This window comes from Lepidochelys kempii, chromosome 7 (genome assembly GCF_965140285.1).
Source record: "Lepidochelys kempii isolate rLepKem1 chromosome 7, rLepKem1.hap1, whole genome shotgun sequence".
Lineage (NCBI taxonomy): Eukaryota > Metazoa > Chordata > Testudines > Cheloniidae > Lepidochelys > Lepidochelys kempii.
Genome location: NC_136386.1, coordinates 120,630,219 through 120,650,916, shown reverse-complemented (window position 1 = coordinate 120,650,916; position 20,698 = coordinate 120,630,219). Strand labels below are relative to the sequence as shown.

At 44.5% G+C, this 20,698-nt stretch overlaps 1 protein-coding gene across 7 annotated transcripts in view; it reads right to left on the bottom strand.

The window, feature by feature from the left end:
• SH3PXD2A (SH3 and PX domains 2A) overlaps window positions 1-20,698 on the bottom strand; it is a 394,865-nt gene that overhangs the window by 139,614 nt on the left and 234,553 nt on the right. For 4 of the 7 annotated variants that reach the window (XM_073354456.2, XM_073354459.2, XM_073354458.2 and 1 more), the window contains one exon: window positions 7,367-7,395. In XM_073354456.2, coding sequence (XP_073210557.1) covers window positions 7,367-7,395 — 29 coding nt within the window. Of the gene's footprint in view, window positions 1-7,366; window positions 7,425-16,702; window positions 16,768-19,916; window positions 19,963-20,698 lie in introns of those variants that run through there. The other 3 variants (XM_073354461.2, XM_073354464.2, XM_073354466.2) reach the window with 2 other exon arrangements.

The following is a 20,698-nucleotide window of genomic DNA, read 5'->3' as shown; positions in this document are numbered from 1 at the left end:
TAATTGTAAATAAAGTTTATACAGCAAGTTATTTATTTATAAGTTTCACACTTGAAATGCTCACCCGTACTGAAAGAGAAGTCCAAAGCATCAATACCCTTATTGTAACAGCATCAGAGACAGACAGATAAAAATTTATAAGCAAACTGCTATATTCGCAGCCAACACCCATCTCATCCTAAAGAATGTTTTTTAAAATCCTGTCTGCCTACCAAAAAACACAAAACACCAACAGAAACAAAAAACTTCCTCTGCTTTCTTGAGCTTTATCCTCAAAAACACCCAAACAAAAAAACCCTACAACACAACTTTGCATGACTGATGCAGCCATAAATATTTGTCTCTCCTAACATAAGTGACATCTTGAACCATGATACTAGGACAGAAATGAACCCTATAAAAACAGACTGCGTTCAAACCTACTGTGTGATCCCAAACAGCTAGGACTAATTGCTGAGCAAGCAGCAGGTTAACCAACTACACTTTCAGGGAACTTGCCAAAGTTTTATGGCCAAATGGAGTCTTCATTATGGAACGACTCAGAGGTTCATGCCAGCTTCCTCCTGCCCCTAGCCACCGATTATGCCAGGATCCAGATGCTTTTGTTATGAGGCTTGGACAGCCCAACAACAGCTTCTGGCATGAGGCAAGCAAGAGGAAAAGGGCAGGACCAGCTTACCCTAGGAATCTCAAATTTCTTTTTCTTAGCTTACTCACCACCATAGGGAACTGATGTGCCCTACAAATGCTTTAAATCACTTTAACCCTTAGCATACCGGCTCATCCTAAGCAGTTTCACAGTGCACAGATGAGAAATTGCAGGGTTTGGATAATGCGTTAATCTAATTTGCTGTGTGTAATGTTGTGTGCAAATAGCCAGTAACAGATTTAAAATGCTATCCTTACTTTGCTTCAGAAAAAAAGCCAAACAGGACACCTGCATAGAACCGGTGCCTGTTTGAATGATAATGGATGTCAGCTGCTTCTCTCATACTTGGGAATATGGAAATTTGGATGTACAAAGGAATTCCTTCCCCTTTTGCCTCATAGGGCCTTGGGAGAGACCTAATAGGGATCATCCATTATGAACACATGGGATGTGCCCACCTGTTCCATTCCTTGAAGTTGCATTGGTGCCCTTTAGGCACTGATTGATGACAGTCCTTCAAGGCTGCTATAGTTTAGTGACAGCTAATTCCTCCCAACCGAACAGTTCAGAAGCAATTTATTGCACCTGATATTCTGCAAAATAGGCATGCATATCCCAAATAAGAGCAAAGGTTACTAGTTTAGGTCTAAAGAAAAGGAGTACTTGTGGCACCTTAGAGACTAACCAATTTATTTGAGCATAAGCTTGTGAGAGCTACAGCTCACTTCATCGGATGCATTCAGTCTGGATCAGCAGTTCTCAAACTGTGGGTCAGGACCCCAAAGTGTGTCACAATCCCATTTTAATGGGGTCACCAGGACTGCTTAGACTTGCTGGGGCCTGGGGCCAAAGTCGAAACCTGAGTCCCACCATCCAGGGTGGAAGCCCAAGCCCCACTGCCTGAGGTCAAAGCCAAACCCTAAGGGCTTCATTCCCGGGAAATGGTGCTCAGGTAGCAGGCCCTGTCTGGGCCTGAAGCCCTTAGGCTTTGATTTTGGCCTCCAAGCCCAGGGTGGTGGGACTCAAGCTTTGGCTTTGACCTACCCCCATCCCCGCTCCCAGGACAATGGGGCCTTAGGCAGGCTCAGGATTCAGTCCCCACTCCTGGGGTCGTGTAGTAATTTTTGTTGTCAGAAGGGGGTCAGAGAGCAATGAAGTTTGCATGATCCAGACCAGGGGTTCTCAATCAGATTCATGCAGGCAGGTCTCTGTCTGTACAGAACCGTAATGACTTCAGTGGCGTTCCAGCCATGCAGATCTGATGGCAGGATTGGAGCATATGTAATTGGACCCTGTTTGGGGCAAGGACTGCCTTTCAGTTCTGTCTTTATATAGCGTCTAGCACAATGGGATTCTGGTCATTGACAGGTCCCTAGGTGCTTCCATAATAAAATAACAAATAGTGATAATAAAGCCACACACTAGGCATGTAGCTCAAAAAACAGACAGCGTCAACATAAAAGTCACTTTCTTGCTCTCCTGTACCAGTGCAAAGAAGCTGCATGTCAGTTCAGAACACCACAGACACACATTTAAAGCCAGTGTCTGAAAATTAAGAGCTGGGCAAACATTCATTCATTAAGTTCTGAACCCATCCAATCTCCCTTCCCTGCCCTCCCCCTCAAAGTGTGGGCTGATTTGGGGTCTGAATAATGAGCATGTGTTTGAAAAAGGAAGCGGCAGTCAGTGGTGTCTCCAGGCATTCAGAGAATTCCTATTGTGTCTTCCATACTTGTATCAGTGCTCCCAATGCAACAGTTGCAGAATTCCAGCGGGACCACACTGTGCATAAGTTAATATTCATGGCTAAAAGCCTTTTTACAGCACACCATCTAGTCAAGCCTCAAGACTTGTTTACTGTTCATTTTTTGCTGGAGGGCTGTTTATATTTTTTTACTCCATGCTGTGGGAGGGATATGTGCTTTTTGCACTTATTGGGAAGAGCTGCTTTTTAAATGCATGTTTTTAAGCAGTTTTGTCATCTTAAAGAATTTGGCCACATATGCAATAAAAACTATTTTTATTTGACCTATTATCTGTTCAAATGTTGTCGTGAGGTGTGCCTTTAGGAAAGAATGTAATTGCAAGCTAAACAATTCTCTCACTAGCTGTATCTTTTAGCCAGTTCATGAGGTTAGTTGAGTTAGCTCAAGTGACCACAAGTTGTAATATTCAGTCTCCGTTCCATAATATTTAACTCTGAAAATACAGTTTACCAATTTGTTTTAAAGTGGTGAGGGACAAAGGTTAGAGGGAAAATTTCCTCAACTTCGTAAAGAGATTTAATGTGGAGATTAAAACTTTAAAAAACAAAGCCGTCAAAAGACCCCACACAGTTATTTTTAATCATTCATTATTTTGAGGATACTATATTCAGACGGAGTCTGATGATCATACTTTATTTGTAATTAAGTCAACATGTCAGAGTGGGTTCGTATGAGCATTTTACCTCGTTTTGTTGTTCTTAATATGAAGAACCCAATTCATTCCAAACGCCAAGAAAGTTAAACCAGTTTGTTCTAACAGATTTGCACACTATCAATCCAAATGCAGTACATTAAATTGATGCCATATGAGTGCCCAGATCTCTTGCGCCTTGGGAGAGCTGTCTGGACAGTGCTCTCAGCCACATGAAAAGGGGAAAACGGAGCATTTTTGTGCCACCCTTGGCCACAGAGACATTTGCCAGAAAGTGGTACCTCCTCAACTATGGTGTAGCAATAAAAAGGGAATCCCAGAACGTTGCCAAACCCCAACATCAAAAAGCATCAACCAATATCATACACCAGAATCAATAGGACGCACTGAAGCAAAGGGCCAACAAGCGATGCTATCATACCCCCTGGGGAGCCTAGTACCAAAAGGTGGGAGCTGGGTAATGAGAGTGAGAGAAGGTGAAACACACAGACACAGAATTCAAAGCTCTGACTGGACAGGGACTCAGGAGAGCGTCAACTCATTGGCATCCTATTTGTGGCTCCCCAAAGAAGGGGTAAGGTGGAAATGGTAGCTGAAGTTACAGGGTACGTTGGTCCTACTGCTCGGTTTCCTCTTTGAGCTCGCAGCAACCAGCCCGGACCTCCATTCCCAAGCGGCAGGATGGGAGAAGGAGAGGGGTTTTCTAACTACCTACCCAATTGTTAGTAAAGAGGAGTATCATTCCCTTTGTATAATCTGGTAAACTGAGGCAGAGGGTCAAACTCCTCCCTAGTGTAAGTAATGACAGAATTACACCAAGGAGGAGGAGTGTAGCTCAAGGAAAAAGGCCTAGATCAGTGGTTTTCAACTTTTCACCCAAATGGAGATGCAGACCACTTTGGAAATCTTAGACAGTCTGCAGATCTCCAGGGGTCCGTGGACCACATGCTGAAAGCCACTGGCCTCGATCAAAGATATTTAGGAACCTAATTCCAATTGATTTCAATAGGAGTTAGGCACCGGACCTAAGTGACATGCTTGAGGTCACACAGCAAGTCAGTGTGACATTTAGAACAGAAACAAGTAGACTCCTAGGCTGTGAAACCTCAAGGTTAGGAGTCTAGAACTCCTGGCTTCTGCCACTAATAGTCAGATGTATCAAGGACCCACTTTAAAAATAAAAACAAAGTCTCTGCAAAATTTAATTGTTCACAGGCATGCTTTAATTGGGGCTTTTTAAGACAAGGCCCTTTCTCAGTGTTCAAAACACACAAGCTGCAGTTGCTCTTTAGTTCACAAAGAAGCGTTCACTTTAACTGAATATGGATAATGCAGGCATGGCCAACACCTATGAAATGAAAGTGGCACAGCAAGGCTTGCCCCAGACTCCTCGTGTTCGTATTAATACAGAGGCTTGCTGAGGGCTTTTAAACAACTTCTTAATTGTGACTTCTTTTTTTGAAGAGATCTATCAAAATTTAGGTTTTGTAAGACAAGCTTGTGAACAATGAAGCTCAAAAGAAGCATTTCCTTGGTTAATGAGCAATGGAAACGCTTATCGTAAACAATTCTTCTTTTGTAAGATTGGCAACCCAAACATTGCAGCATTGGGTTAGGGCACGAAGTGAAACAGACTAGCTAAAGAAAATAATTCCCTCCAATCTATGAGAAATGCAGTGTGAAGCGACAGCAAAAAGTGACCGGTACATTGGATATGTTCTAATCTAAAAATGTAAAAAATTAAACCTGGAATTTCAACCCGAGTGTCACTTTTGGGGGGTGGGGAAGGGAGAGAAACAAAAACAAAACACCACAGCATGTCCTGGAGTGCCTTAATCTTTGCCATATACGTTTATGTTTTATGGAAGTCTGAAAGAGACCAGAGTTACAAGATAAAGTATGTATCTTAACATATCATCTAGTGATCTCAACTTGGGCCTGTGAGCTAGGAATGCAAGGTTTGGACCCCAGTTTTAACACTAACTAGATGGGGAAATCCAAGGCTACCGATAAAGGGAGAATGCCATTTACTACCCTACTTCCTAAGGTGTAAAGAGAATTGACTGGCCCACTTAAATCACATGGTTAATATTGTTGCTAAAAGGGGCGTTGAATGTAATAATTTTATTCCAGAGTGGGAGAGGTTTTCAGATACAATATAATCCAGATACAGTTTTTGTAGAGGGCTAGAATGATAAACTGCCACACGCATGCTATGATTTATGACAGCAAGCCAGTACCTCACTGGTTCCACCATAAGCATAAGGTATCGCTTAATTCCCTAGCAGGGATTCTAACTAACACTTCCATCCTAGGCCTGTGTAGGCAACAGGCTGGCAGTTTCACACAGCACTATCAGTGAATCCATAGGACAGCAGAGCCAGGTGGCAGCAGCCCATTAGTGTATTAGCTTACTGCAGAAGGGCAGCATAAATCATTCATAATTTAACTGACCCATCAATCCAAGCAATGCCATTCTCTGAGAAGAGAGTGTGACCTTTTTTACTCCCAAGGGGTCTGCATGGTAGGTAGGGAACTTGGAACTACCATAATACCACTTTTGGGGGGGGGGGTGGAAAGGCCACACCCAGAACAACATTTCCAGAAGTAACTATTGATTTGGGGTGCCTAGTTTGAGATACGTTACACTTGATATTTTCAGTAGTATTGTGCACTCAGAACTCCCTGCAGATGCTCAGAAGCTCCGAAGCCAAGCCTACCACCTCCAGTTTAGGGCAATCAAATTGAGAAACCCCTAATTATAGGTCACTTTTGAAAAACTGTCTGGAAAAAATATCACTGCAGGCCATAAGGAAGGGAGAGACAGAGAACTGGATTTATATTAGGCTAGGTAATAACTTTTATTGGATCATAGAATCATAGAATATCAGGGTTGGAAGGGACCCCTGAAGGTCATCTAGTCCAACCCCCCGCTCGAAGCAGGACCAATTCCCAGTTAAATCATCCCAGCCAGGGCTTTGTCAAGCCTGACCTTAAAAACCTCTAAGGAAGGAGATTCTACCACCTCCCTAGGTAACGCATTCCAGTGTTTCACCACCCTCTTAGTGAAAAAGTTTTTCCTAATATCCAATCTAAACCTCCCCCACTGCAACTTGAGACCATTACTCCTCGTTCTGTCATCTGCTACCATTGAGAACAGTCTAGAGCCATTCTCTTTGGAACCCCCTTTCAGGTAGTTGAAAGCAGCTATCAAATCCCCCCTCATTCTTCTCTTCTGCAGGCTAAACAAGCCCAGCTCTCTCAGCCTCTCCTCATAACTCATGTGTTCTAGACCCCTAATCATTTTTGTTGCCCTTTGCTGGACTCTCTCCAATTTATCCACATCCTTCTTGTAGTGTGGGGCCCAAAACTGGACACTGTACTCCAGATGAAGCCTCACCAATGTCGAATAGAGGGGAACGATCACATCCCTCGATCTGCTCGCTATGCCCCTACTTATACATCCCAAAATGCCATTGGCCTTCTTGGCAACAAGGGCACACTGCTGACTCATATCCAGCTTCTCGTCCACTGTCACCCCTAGGTCCTTTTCCGCAGAACTGCTGCCTAGCCATTCGGTCCCTAGTCTGTAGCGGTGCATTGGATTCTTCCATCCTAAGTGCAGGACCCTGCACTTATCCTTATTGAACCTCATCAGATTTCTTTTGGCCCAATCCTCCAATTTCTGTTGGCAAAAAAGAGAAGCTTTCCAACTCTTCCTCAGGTCATTTATATTGTCAGATTGGAATTATAAAAGGTAACAGCTAGGATACAAAACAGACACCCCAACCACAGCCTCTGAACCAGTCTATATCCCAAAGTTTGGGGCAAAGCTCACACTGAGGTAACTCACAAGGCAAGACTATTTCAAGCACAACACAGGATCCCTCAGGAGAGGCAACTTGGCAGAGCAGGTGGCCACAAAATAAGGATCAAACTGAAAGAGAATAGTATCCCTACTCCCCCATAAAGAAACCTGACAGTGCTTGGATCATGCGCAGGTACAAATAGAGCAGAAAGAGGACTTAAATTTAAGGCAGCTGCCTTCTTGGACTGGAGAAAGCTCTGTTTAAGTGCAATCAGCAGGGGGCTAGTCATTTTTGTTTCAAAGGCAGTTTAATATAAAAGGCAATTTTCTCTCTGCACAGCTATATTGTCTGTTTGATGCCTCTGCCTCCAACCGTCTTGTGCAGGAAAGAGTCAAATCACCATACAATTTCATGCAACAGGAGGTAAATGGAAGGCTCTTAAAAATCTCTCTACATAGCCATGCATTATATGGAGAATCTGGTCTCTTACCTGATTTTCTTTTTGAGGATCCATATTCCCTGAAAAATAGGCAACAACAGATAGACATGGTTAGTGTTTGGAATGTGGGCAAAGAAAAGGGTGTTTCCCAGACTTCCACCCCTACACTCAAGGGCTCATCCTCTGCTTTCCCTCCTTTAAACTGGAGGGTAGGGCTGCAAGGCATTGACACACACAGACTTATACACCCTGATCAGCAGCAGCTCATCAGCACCAGGAGCAGCAGCAGCTGGTGCTTCTGCAGCACTAGGGAGGTCAATGGACCATGTGATCCAAGACAGAGCAAACCATCTACAACCAGCAAAGCAGGGGAGAAGAGTGTCATTTTCCCCCCTTTAAAACAAAGTATTTAATGCCCCATTGCTGAATTAACCCATTACATTCCCTTACAAGTCAAACACTTTCTGCAAAGGTGCGGTTGCTATAGGCATATCGTGCATTGCTCACAGTCCCTTCATTTCAAATGCTAATTAATATCTGCATAAACCCCAGCCCCTTCTGGTTATCTCTGTCAAACACTTGTCCTCTCTTTAAAAAGGAAAACTTAGTTCTTTTTTTGTTGTTTTCAGGATAATGTGGCTTTTCTTCTGGATCTACAGATTGAAGGAAGCTAGTGCCTTTGCTCACAGAATAATATGTGGAAGTGCTAGAAGTTGCTATCACAGAAAAGAGGAAGAAATTGCTGAACAGAGCTGGGAGAAATTGGAAAAAATTGTTTTAGAATTAGAATGAGGGTGGAAAATATTTAATTATGGTAACTACTTCTTCCCACTCTCCCAGTGTCCTATCTGTATCTGTCTCTTAAACACTGACTGTGAAACAGGATGTGTAGTCAGGAACCAAGGGTTGCCTGCTACAGATGCCACTGGAGGACTGAGGTCTTTGTCAATTCTTTGGGTAGCGACTGGCTTGTTTATTCTCTCTTGTGCAGCACTGTGTATTCTATGGGGACATTTAAAAAAGCTGGGAAACACCAAGTATCCCAATGCTGATTATGCAAAATTCAGAATATTTGGGAGATAATCTGATAATCTGAAATGTTGGCATGCTCCCTAAAATCAGAAATGTGCATAGAAATGAATTTGGTTTTCCCAAATGTTTTGGATCTAGCCCCAGGACATTTGGATAGCCAGGATTTACTGCTGGTGAAGAAGAAGAAAAATCCCAGTTTCTTTTTGGGTCCCTTCGAATTTTCCAGTCTCACGTATTTCTATGAAACAGTGTTCTCATCAGTCATTTTTTCAATTGCATTTGAGGCAAAGCCCCTATCGTTCATAAACCAACTGGTTTTTGCCCAGAAGCAACATTGTTTTTTGTCCACTGTCACAGGGATATACTGTGAGGAGGGGGCTGGAGCACTACGTACTTCATCTATTCTGTGCTGCCCATTAAGGTACATGCCAACCCAAGCTTTCCTTTATTCAATGACCTTTTTAGCCTACCAGCTACACGTCTTTCATCACGACACCCACTGTGGTCAAGGCTGCCATGCTAGGAGTCTCTGTGGCACGCAGACTAGTGCTTAACAGCAGCTACCAATCAGTTCCTCGTCACAGACCCTACTACTCGTCCACCCGGTTTTGACAGTGGGCCCTTCTTTACCGATTCCGGACTGGGGAGGCCTCTAAGCAGCCAACCAGCACCACTGCGGTCTTTGAGACAATCCAAGCTGCAGTGCAGATCAAACAAGGATACAGATTGTCAAGGAGTGTCCGCGAATGAAATTCAGTGGTGGGCTCTGAGAGCTCCACTTGGCCACTAGGAATGCTATTGCTTGGCTCGGCGAATATGCAAACGCTATATAAATATGCTCCCTGGGAAGCTGTGGACAGCTCCTATAACTGAGAGTTACTCTTGGGCCACCATTGCACTCCATTCTTGGTGTGCAAAAGTGATGAGTGCCGTACAGGCATTGAACCAGAGCTTCCTCGGAGTTACACAGGAAAGTCTCCACAGCACAAACCAAACAGCCAGGCTCACAAGCAGAGAGGTGTAACAGATTCACACTCTGTGGATTGAGCACAGAGGGGGACACAGGACACAAATGACTGGGTTGCACAAAATTTTTACACATTTTTCATGAGTCATTAACTAGAAGGTGAAAAAACCTGAATTCCAAGTATCTTTCCTTTTGGTTATGAAAATTTTGCCCACCTCCAGTCCTGAATCCTTGGTTCTGAATGTGGTATAGTCCATATACGCCATATATCCCACCCCCACCCCCAGGAATTCCCACAAGTGCCCACTGTCATACTGTGGGGCAGTCGCACTACACACTCCATCTATTCTGGGCTCCAGATTAGTTCCAGGGGAAGCTGTGGGCAGCAACTGTCAATTAAAGTTCCTTTTGGGCCACCATTACACCCTGTTCTTCTAAGCTGCATCCCGATAGCTGTGCCAATGAGGAGCCTCAGCTCAGACGCAGACCCTGTATGCATCTCTTGGAGGGACTTTCATACTGGAGGCAGATTTCACACAGAATCAGACAAACAGACGTGCATTTGCTTTATATGATATTCCCATGGCATACGGGCTAATGGTCAAAGTGGTCTGAATTTAAGCAAGTCTGTCTTCCCCAGTGCTCATTTTGGTCCCTTCTCCTGATTCCTGCCTCTTGCACTGAAGTTGCTAGGACTGGTCCTGCCAGGTGCACTCAGGATCTTCCACGCTCAGTGACTTCAGTGCACGACTGAGTCTGTGATGCTGAATTTATCCCTTTGTAATAGCATCCATTACAACAGACTGAAGAAACAAAACAGGCGTCTGTGGCCTCACTATGGAATCGGGATGGAGATGCAGGGTTGTTAGGGAACATGGGCCCGTTGTATATTCAAACTCTTCAAGGCCCTGCACTGCTCAGTCCCACCTGCAGTGTGGGCCTGATTCTCCTCTCACTTGCATCAGGTTCACACTGGTGTTACTACACCAACTCCAACTAAGTATTGCTGATTTACATCAGTGTGAGATCAGAATCAGGCTCCATGTCTCTTTAGTCACCCCTTACTGCCTGGCTCGTGTCTCATGTTATGTCAATGCACACTGATGTTCCTTTGGTCTCCTCCATCACCCCAGCACTCACACCCGGAATGGCCTCTTCGCTCCAGTGTACCACACAACTTTACTCTCCTTCAGATTCCTCCCCAGAACTCACTTCTTCCCCTTAGACATCAACCCTGTCCATGTTCACACTTAGCCCCCTCCGCTACGCTTTCTTTATTGCCGTACCTTGTTGTGTTAAGTCTAATGTAAGTCCCAACCCTGGAAAAGGTTACTTTATGTGTGTGAATAGTCTCACTGAATTCATGCACGCTTTCCCATGTGAATAAGCATTTGCAGGAGCAGTGTCCTAGCTTGTACGCGGCAAGTCATGGGAACCTGCTATTCTAATGTGCCTGCTAAGGCACCATGTTCTCTTACGGTGCTCTGTTATTGTTATTATTAGTTGTGTTACGGTATTTCCAGGAGCCCATAATTGAATGTCGGGGCCCACGGTCTTAGGGGTGCCACGCACACATAGTAAGAGTCTCTGCCCCAAGGAGTTTATAATCTAAATTGACAAGACAGACAAAAGATGGGACAAAGAAAATATTAATGGCCCCCTTTGCCGAAGGGAAGCCGAATAAAGTGATTGCTCAAAGTCTCACAGGAAATCTCAGGCAGAGCTCAGGGCAGAACCAGATCTCATGGGTCCCAGTCCAGAGCCTCAATCACAAGACCATCCTTCCTGAAGAAATAAAATAGTAATTACATAAAAACATTTTCTTTTAACCCCCATATTTTCATGGCTCAGATGAAATGGACACAGAAACCAGCCATCCTGGTGTCGGTTTTGCTGAACAGGTTTTGACTTTGGTTTTCCTGTAATAGGTGAAATTCAGCCTTGCCCAGAGGGCCAGTATGAAGCCTCTGGACCTCTAAAGTTCCCTTCAGCCCTCAGATCTTACAAAGTACGTATGTTCTGTCTTGGCCCACTGCACAGGGGTGAATTTCACCCACAGAACTGGGACAGAACCAATCCCTGTTCTTTGAGTCTCCTGAACACTGGTGGTTCAGATAAAATGGAACTTGAATCAAAATCAACATCTCTCCCAAACAGGCTTTGAAAGCCCAAAGCCCAGTGTCCTCGGCCCTCCTCACTGTGAAGGAGAAAGCTCTAGTGGAAATATCAATCCTTGCAGTACCAAAGGGGGCAAAGAAAATGATCAGTCTACTTTAGTATGCTTTTTTGTATACGCTCTTTCCTTCTTTAACCTCCCATGAGACAAGTCCCTCTTTACTGTTTACAAGCAGCAGCTGCCCGGCAGCAACACCTGACTCCATGTCTAATTTTAAAATGCTGTTCATTCATACCCCTTCTTGGCTACTGACAGTGTAGGAGCACTCCCACCCTTACTAACCTCCGACGGTGCTTGGTCTAAGTCTGAAGTGCAGGGCTATGCCCAAGGACAGATAAGAAAATTCTACATTCATAATAATTATTTCAATTGTTAGTTCCTCAGGGCAGGGACCCCATCTTCTCCTGCATTTTGTACGGCACCAAACACACCATCAAGCACTTAAACAAACTGTGCCCTGCATCAAAAACCGCCTGCCAAGGAGGAGTTTAATATTGTTTCTTTAATTGCCCAGGAAAGGACACTGTTCTGCTAAATGTCCTAAATCACCCTGTTCAATCATCCTCTCTTTGGAGACTGACTTACATGCCATAGTCAATTATAGATCATAAAAAATATAGACAAGCACTACTTAGCATCACAATTGGAAAGGTGCATAACAAAAGAGGATTCTTATTAGAGTTGAGTCAATAAAAGTGTGAACAAAAATAAATGTAAGCTGCTGAGAAGACTGAAAGTGTATATAGCTTCCAGAAGGGATCTTCCGTGTTTTTCAGCCATGATTCTCATTGTTTGATTTGTATGTGGCCTTGGAAGGGTTCTCTTGAATCCCACATGAAGACTGTGCAATTAAGTTTTACACAGCTGTCCTGTAAGGGGATTGTCTGAAAACCAACACCCTTCCCAACCAAGGGGTGGGCTTTACGGATGCAGTTCACCCCTCCACAGCCACTCTGCCAGCTGAGAGTCTGCAATGGGTGTCACTGACTTTCTGTGCTTCCCTTGCACAGATTCTCACTAACTGGGTCTATGGAAGCAGAACTCCAATGGCCCTGCCATTTACTCAGCCTCATCCCATTCATGGTGGTACATACAGGGATGAGGGAGACCACGTCTCTGATACACTGGAGGTGAAGAGACTGCTCTGCACAGACACACCACCTATAGACCTCCCCTCCCCACACCCACTTGTTCTGAAGGGTACCATGGCATGGAATACTTTATGGGGTTCCTCCAGTAATGGGCATATATCACTCTTTAAGCACAAGTCCTCTTAGGACACGTCCAGGCAGCGAGCCTCTCTGCCTTGCTCGACAGAGCCGCAACTTCATAGCACTGTCTACACCACTATTCTTGGAGCACTAGCACAAGACCCGTTAGCCCAAGTCTAGTGACCCAGGCTGGGCGGCTCCCTGCTGCGGGCTGCGTAGACATCTCCTTGGAATCAATAAACGAAGGCCCCGCTTCTATTCATTCAGTACAGACTTGTGACCGTGATGTTATTCCACGACCAGAGAAAATAGCATCCGTAAAGCATGAGGTGTAGGGAATAGTTGCCATAATACGACTGCCCATGCCATGGTCCATCTAGGCCAGTACCCTGTCTTCTGACAGTGGCCAGTGCCAGACGCTTCAGAGCGAATGAACAGAACAGGGCAGTTATCGAGTGATCCAGCTCCTGTTGTCCAGTCCCAGCTTCTGGTAGTCAGAGATTTTGTGACACCCAGACCATGGGGTTGCGTCCCTGATCCTATAGGCTAATTGCCATTGATGGACCTATCCTCAATGAACTTATCTCCCAGTTATACTTCTGGCCTTCACAACATCCCCTGGTAGGGTGACTGTGCGTTGTATGAAGCAGTACTTTCTTATGTTAGTTTTAAACCTGCTGCCTATTAATTTCATTGGGGGACACCTAGTTCTTGTGTTATGTGGAGGGATAAATAACACTTCCTTATTCACTTTCTCCACACCATTTATGATTGTCTAGACCTCTATCACACCCCCCACCACCTTAGTTGTCTCTTTTCTAAAATGAACAGGTCTTTTTAATATCTCCATGTTTGGAAGCTGTTCCATACCCCTAATAATTTCTGTTGCCTTTCTGTGTACTTTTCCAATTCTAATATATCTTTTTTGAGATGAGATGACCAGCACTGCATGCAGCATTCAAGGTGTGGGCATGCCATGAATTTATATACTGGCATTATTATATTTTTTGTCTTATTATCTATTCCTTTCCTAATAGCTACTAATTCACTATGGAGTATTGCTGTGGGAAGTGACAGACCAGGTATTTCATTAGCAGAAATAGAAGCTACGGGGAAAGTAAACAATCTTCTAATCCATTTAAAAAGAAAAGGAGTACTTGTGGCACCTTTGAGACTAACAAATTTATTTGAGCATTTGTTAGTCTCTAAGATGCCACACGTACTCCTTTTCTTTTTGCGGATACAGACTAACACGGCTGCTACTCTGAAACCAATCCATTTAGCAGTGTTTGTCATCTCTATTTCCAAAGGAGGTGAAACAGCAGCAGACACCAAGTGGAGGAAGTTAATTTGTAGCCTCCAGAGCATTTAATACATGAATACATAAATTAAAATCAGTTCACATTTGCTGGCTTTTGCCAAGGCTTGTTTAAATATGTTGTAGGCCTCTATGTTCCCATGCTCCTTAATTCCTATGAGCCTTTGAGGCTGTGGGGAGTCACTGGCACTATAGAATGGATGTCATTTCAAATAAACCACTCCAACTATCATTCAATTTCCTATGAACTGGCAGACCGCCAAAACCACTGAACTCCATTCAGTAACTTAGTAACAGGAACAATAACTTCCCCCTTCTGAAGGTTGAGATGGTTTGCATATTGGATTATCAACGATTGCTGCAGTTCTTAGAACCATTTTCTCAATGCTATTGACATCAGATTTGACAGTTTATTTAAAAAAAACACAATACACCAAAATACCTCTCTCCTACGCTTTACAGTGTCACCACCTTTGCCTTGAGAACTGCCTTAAAATTTGAGTTGTTCCTTACTGATTTTATTCAAGAGCCAAACTGACATTCACTCTGGGGCTTTTTAGACAAAGCATGATTCCAAATCCACTGCCCCTAGGACTACATATTGACTGTATTATAGTCACACATAGGACAGGGCTCCACTGTCACATAAGAACTTCTCAATTTTTGCTTTACTTTAATCCTTGCGCAGTTGGAATTTCAATAAGAGAACAGGGTAAAGCTCATAACCGTCCTGCTCTGAGAGCGAAGGTCCTATCCTTCAGCTAAAGAGGGATCTCCATTAGCTTTTAGAGATAGACAGTTTATGCTACACAGTTGAGCAATTCAAATTCTGTCCATCAGGCAGCGGAGCGTACCCTTATACACTTCGCCTCTCTTAGTTCGATACGCTATTTTGTACCTCAAGATACAGTGTTAACAAATCATAAAGAGCACATTTGATCATTTCCCCCTCTCCCCAAGACAAATAAACAGACGAAGGCTTTTTTTTTTAAAGCATCTTATTCATTTCTTGATATAAATTGTTGCATTGTGGACCCTCTTGAACATGAATCTGTCCTTTCTGAACAGAGGTCCAGCTTTCAGTAGTCTCAGAATGGCCCCCATTGTGATGATAGAGACATCTAAGAGTCCAGAATTCCTCGCCGCAAGCAAAAAAGTACTTGAGGGGGGAGAAAAAGTCTGGTGACTTGACTTCAGACACAGGGATTTCTTGTTGGCCTGAAATCCTCATTTGCCACTAAGAGTGTTAAGGCAACATTGTGTAATCAGCTCCATAAGAGAAAGGAGGCACCACTGAAGAGGTGATCTTCCCTTTCTGTCATCTCTCTGTTATCTTCATAGTGTTACTCAAGTGCTGGCCTGGGACAAACTAATACAGGCTTATTTACCACTCATTTTTGGCATGGCTACAAGTGGTTTCTGACTCTGTAGTATCACATTTGTTGCTCCGTTACGCTCACTGGGACAAATTTGACTCCAGCCTTACTCATTGAAGCCAACAGGGTGAAATCAACCCAAGTTCTGCCCGTGAAAGGCTAATTACAAACTTGGAGACAAACTGTACCTCCAAGAGAACACAGGGATTGGGGGACCATCCAAACATGGCTACCCCTCACTCACTCAGAAGAGGGGGGAAGGGGTTCCGACACCCCTGAAGCAATGTACTCTCTACCTGAGTGGCTCTCAGTCTTTCTCGACTACTGTATCCCTTTCAGGAGTCCCAATGGTCTTGCATACCCCCAAGTTTCACCTCACTTAAAAATTACTTGAATACAAAATCAGACATAAAGATACAAAAATGTCACAGGACGCTCCTACTGAAAAATTGCTGACTTTCTCATTGTTCCCATATATTTGTAAAATAAATCAATTGGAATATAATTATTATACTTACATTTCAGTGTACAGTATATAAAGCAGTATAAACAAGCCATTGTATGAAATTTTAATTTGTACGGACTTCGCTAGTGCTTTTTATCTAGCTTGTTGTAAAGCTAGGCAAATATCGACATGAGTTGATGTGCTCCCTGAAAGACATCTGCATACTCCCAGGGGCATGCGTACCCCTGGTCGAGAACCATGGCTCTTTCCTCCAGATCCTCCCTGTCCAGGGATCCGTATGTAAGTGGTAGTTTGTGGCAAGTGACACACATTGTCCCCATCCTCTCCCATTTCTGAGGGGATCCCCAGATCAGCCACCAACTGTGGAATCTTGCCTGTGCTTTCAGGGAGCAGGAGTCAGGGGAAGCAGAGGCCACAGAGAGGCAAACAGCTGCAGGTTTGAGAGATGGCTGCTCTACTTATTTTGATTTTATTTTATTAAGATCAAGTGACTCTCCTGGAGGAAGACTTGGTATTAAGTGCTACAGATATATGGCACTGGGGCACCGTGAAAGAGCCCCGGCCTCAAAAGCCATCCCAGCCGGCAGTGAGAGAGGGCTCTGTAGAACCAGGAGGCTTTGGGAATATCGTGACAGTCAATTAAAGCCATGTGATCCCTCTCCTGTAAGGGTCACCCAGCACTAGGAAAGACAACATGGATGTTTACAGCAGGCTTTTTCCTGGAAAGAGACAGTACAAAAACAAGGTCTTGCCTAAGAATCACATCCCCATCTGTTTCTGCTTTGCCCTGTTTATCCCCTCCCATAGTAAGTTTCTCCACAGGAGATCAAAACATATTTACCTCACCAAGGGTCCCGTTTCTGCAAGGTACTGAGTGCCTCCTGAAAGCCGACCTCCCAGCTGTCCCTAATGAAAGTGCAAAATTTACCTCCATCCCACAGTGGGCAAGGACGTGTCATTTTATTACTGTACATTATTTATAGCAGAAATACTAAATGTTAAAAACAAGGTCATGACATTAATCATTGTAATGCTCCCTAAGCTACTGCTTTTTCAGTTGTGCCCTTCACTTGGGGTCTTCAATATTTGGAACAAATGCACACACATGCGCACAGTCTATATAAAAATATGCATCTTATTACCATTACAAACGACTTACTGGATGCTAGAGAGACAAGATGGGGGAGGTGATATCTTTTATTGGACCAACTTCTGTTGGTAAGAGAGACGAGCTTTCAAGCTTACACAGTGCTCTTCTTAAAGCTTGTCTCCCTCATTAACAGAAGTTGGTCCACCAGAAGACATTACCTCACCCTCCTTATCTCTCTCTAATATCCTGGAACCAACATGGCTACACCACCACTGCATACATTACTGGATGTTAGCATGTTAAGTAAACGTGGAACTTTATAAACAACTTTGGCCAATAACCTCTCATAGAAATCTTAATAATCTGGTAAAAAAAAGTAATAGGGCAGCAAGTGTTTTGAATTTTTTGCTTGATTTTCATTTGGTCTTGTTTGATTTCACAAGTTTGCAGCTGGCATTCTAGTTATGGTATAATAGCAGTGTCCAACCCTTGACGGGAGGGTTGCTTGTAGAACTTAAGGCTCTAAACTGTGAACCTCGAGGGCAGCGATGTTAAGAAGAAAATTTTCAACTCCTAATCAGATCCAAATGTGGTCACGGAGCCATGCCCTGCCATTTTGAAACAGAAGTGTTTGAATCAGCAGAATCACTATATTGGGCCAGTATATCTGCAGTCTCAGGAGTAGGGTTGCCAGGCGTCCAGTTTTCGACCAGAACACCTGGTCAAAAAGGGACCCTGGCGGCTCCAGCTAAAAGTCCAGTTGGCCGCAGTGGCTGGCTTTGCGCAGCTCCCGGAAGCGGTCGGCATGTCCCGTCGGCTCCTTGGGGCAGGGGCAGCCAGGGGGGCTCCATGTGCTGCAGAAACTGTGGCCAATAGGAGATGCAGGGGCAGCACCTGCAGACGGGGGTAGCGCAGCTTCCCTGGACGCCCCTGCGCCTAGGAGCCGGAGCAACATGCCGGCCACTTCCGGGAGCCCCATGAGGTAAGTGCCCCCCAGAGCCCGCACCCCAAACCGCCTCCCACACCCCAAACCCCTGCCCCAGCCCTGAGTCCCCTTCCGCACCCAAACTCCCTCCTGCACCCCGCAGCCCAACCCCATGCCCCAGCCCTGAGCCCCCTTCCAGACCCAAACTCCCTCCCAGAGCCTGCACCTCGCACCTTCTCCTGCACCCCAACCCTCTGCCCCAGCCCTGAGCCCCCTCCCACACTCCAAACTCCTTGGCCCCAGCCCAAAGCCCCCTCCTGCACCCCAAATCCCACCCCTGCACCCCCTCATCCCCAGCCCCCCCCAGAGCCCGCACCCGCAGCCCTCACTCCCTCCCATACCCCAACCTCCTGCCCCCCCGAATCCAAACCCCTCATCCTCAGCCCCACCCAAGAGCCCGCAACCCCAGCCAGAGCCCTCACCGCCTCCCGCACCCTCTGTCCCAGCCCAGTTAAAATGAGCGCGTGAGTGAGGGTGGGAGAGAGCGAGCAATGGAAGGAGGGGGGATGGAGTGAGCGAGGGCCTCAGAGTAGGGGGGGCAGGGGCCTCAGGGAAGGGGGCAGGACAAGGGCGTTTAGTTTTCTGCCATCAGAAAGTTGGCAACCTTACTCAGGAGCAAATCGGATGTGAGCTGAGCATGCTCCGCGTGGCTGGTGTCTCTTTGCTACTGCAGCGGCTCATTACCGGGAAGGGTGGTAGAGAAAAATACTGATGGTTTCTTTGCATTTAAATGGGATGTTCTTGATTTTGTTATTCAAATTATAGTGGGTCTATTTAAAAAATGAAATCTGAATTTAACACAAAATACGTTAGATCTAAATGTTGTTTGATCTCTTAGAACGTTTCCATAAAAAATAAATATGCTGAACCCATGAGCCTCTGTCAAAAATTGTACGGTAAAAGGCTGCTTTTCTACATCTGAAGAAAGAACTGGGAAAAATACCTAATTTTTGAGGTCAAGCTTTCTAAATATGACACAATAGGTCATGTACTGCATTAAAGGCTTATTTTGTTTAATAAAAATAAATTTTACATGCTTTTTGTATGTTTCATTAAATTCCAGGTACCGTTCTAATTCAGCTCAATAAAAATCATAAGCAAAAAGTTAATTATCTAGTAAATAAGCAATGTATCATTCACCATTTTCTAAGATCCTAAAAATGTTCAATTAATTAATAGGAATCTGAAAATATTAAGCTATATAATTGCTTAAATAAATGTATACAGTTATAGCATCCCCTCCTAGGTAGCATACGTATGTACCAAACCTAGTGTAAAGGCTCTATTTCGTTATAAATCAAGAAGCTTTAATGATTATATTAATGGATGTGAATGCACCTTTCTTTAGAAAATAACTGAAGTACAAATGAAAAAGTTGATTAAAATCACTAATATAAATCACCTTGATTAAAATCAATCCCCCTTGAAGGGAGATTAGTTCTGGATGCTCCACTGCCTGCCTCCCTGTGTTTGCTCCAGGTATAGCAGGACAGAAGCTGAATTAGCTCTGCCTGAGATTAGAGGAGGGTCTAGCAAAGGATGATTTCCTCCCCAAAACAGCCACCCAGGGAGGCCCAGGAGAGGGGGGAAGGAGGAGAAGGTGTGAAATAGTTACAGCTTCCAGGGAGGCCCAGGAGAGGGGGGAAGAAGGAGAAGGTGTGAAATAGTTACAGCTTCCTGATTCTCTGCCCCAGCCCAGTGTAGAGCAGCCTAGGGGCAGTTTTACTTTGCACAAACAGGCTATGGCCTACAAAGCACCAAGCTAGTTGAGGATAGCCAGAGTGCAATCTGCTCCAGTCATTGCCCTCCCCTGACCCACGTCCACCCCCTGCACCCTGGTCTGTGGGCAGGCAGGCATAGGGACCCCCCACTCCAGGGCAACCCTCAGCAGGCTTGTGCTCTCTTTGCACCGCCTCACACAGCACAGCACAACAAACTGGGCAGGAATCTGCCCTCTAGTATTGATTGTAGCATCCTGACCTTTCTTGAAGAAATACGTTCATCCCTCAAGCAGAGCCCAGAGATGGTGCTGCTGAGATTAAAAAAAAAATGCCCATTGAAACATCGTGGAAATGACATCCCGAGGAGTGAGTCGGTCATGGGATACACAGGCATAGGCCCTCAGGCTGAAAAAAATCTGGCATTGCTGGGTTAGAACAACCTACAATGCTACATTATTCCTCGTGCTTAAGTTGTCCTCGAGACACTCACTTTGTTGGCACTTTGTTGGGTAGATTCTTGCTTAAGTTCACCTATTGTGTATATTTCTGGGATGACTGTAAAAGGCACTGTTGAATTTCAACTATATATAACCGGGCCATAATGAAAAGCCTATAAAGGTCTTTGATCAAACCTTAATGGGACTTACAAAGGGGAGAACCTATAGTGCTCTAGGGGAAAGGTTTCCTCATCTTGCCTCCTTTAGAGAGACTCAATGAGCCCTTAAAAGCAATTTAATCCCGATTTATGTTAGCTACGTGATTTTTCTGCATGTACAAACTACAGGAGAAGGGCTCTCATCTCAAAATACTACTGTACTTAGGAAATTACCAACAAATGCTATAATGCTCTCAGTGCCTTTGACTTCCTCAATGCAGTGGAAACTAGCAATTTAAGTAAATACTTCACCATTCCCTATTGTCCCATATGCCACATCCAGCATCTGGCAGGGTACAAGCTATATGGTATATTTTGCTAATGGCAAGTGAGTCTCTTCTGTCCATTTAAGCTGAAATATGTATTTATATTTTGAAAGATGTTCA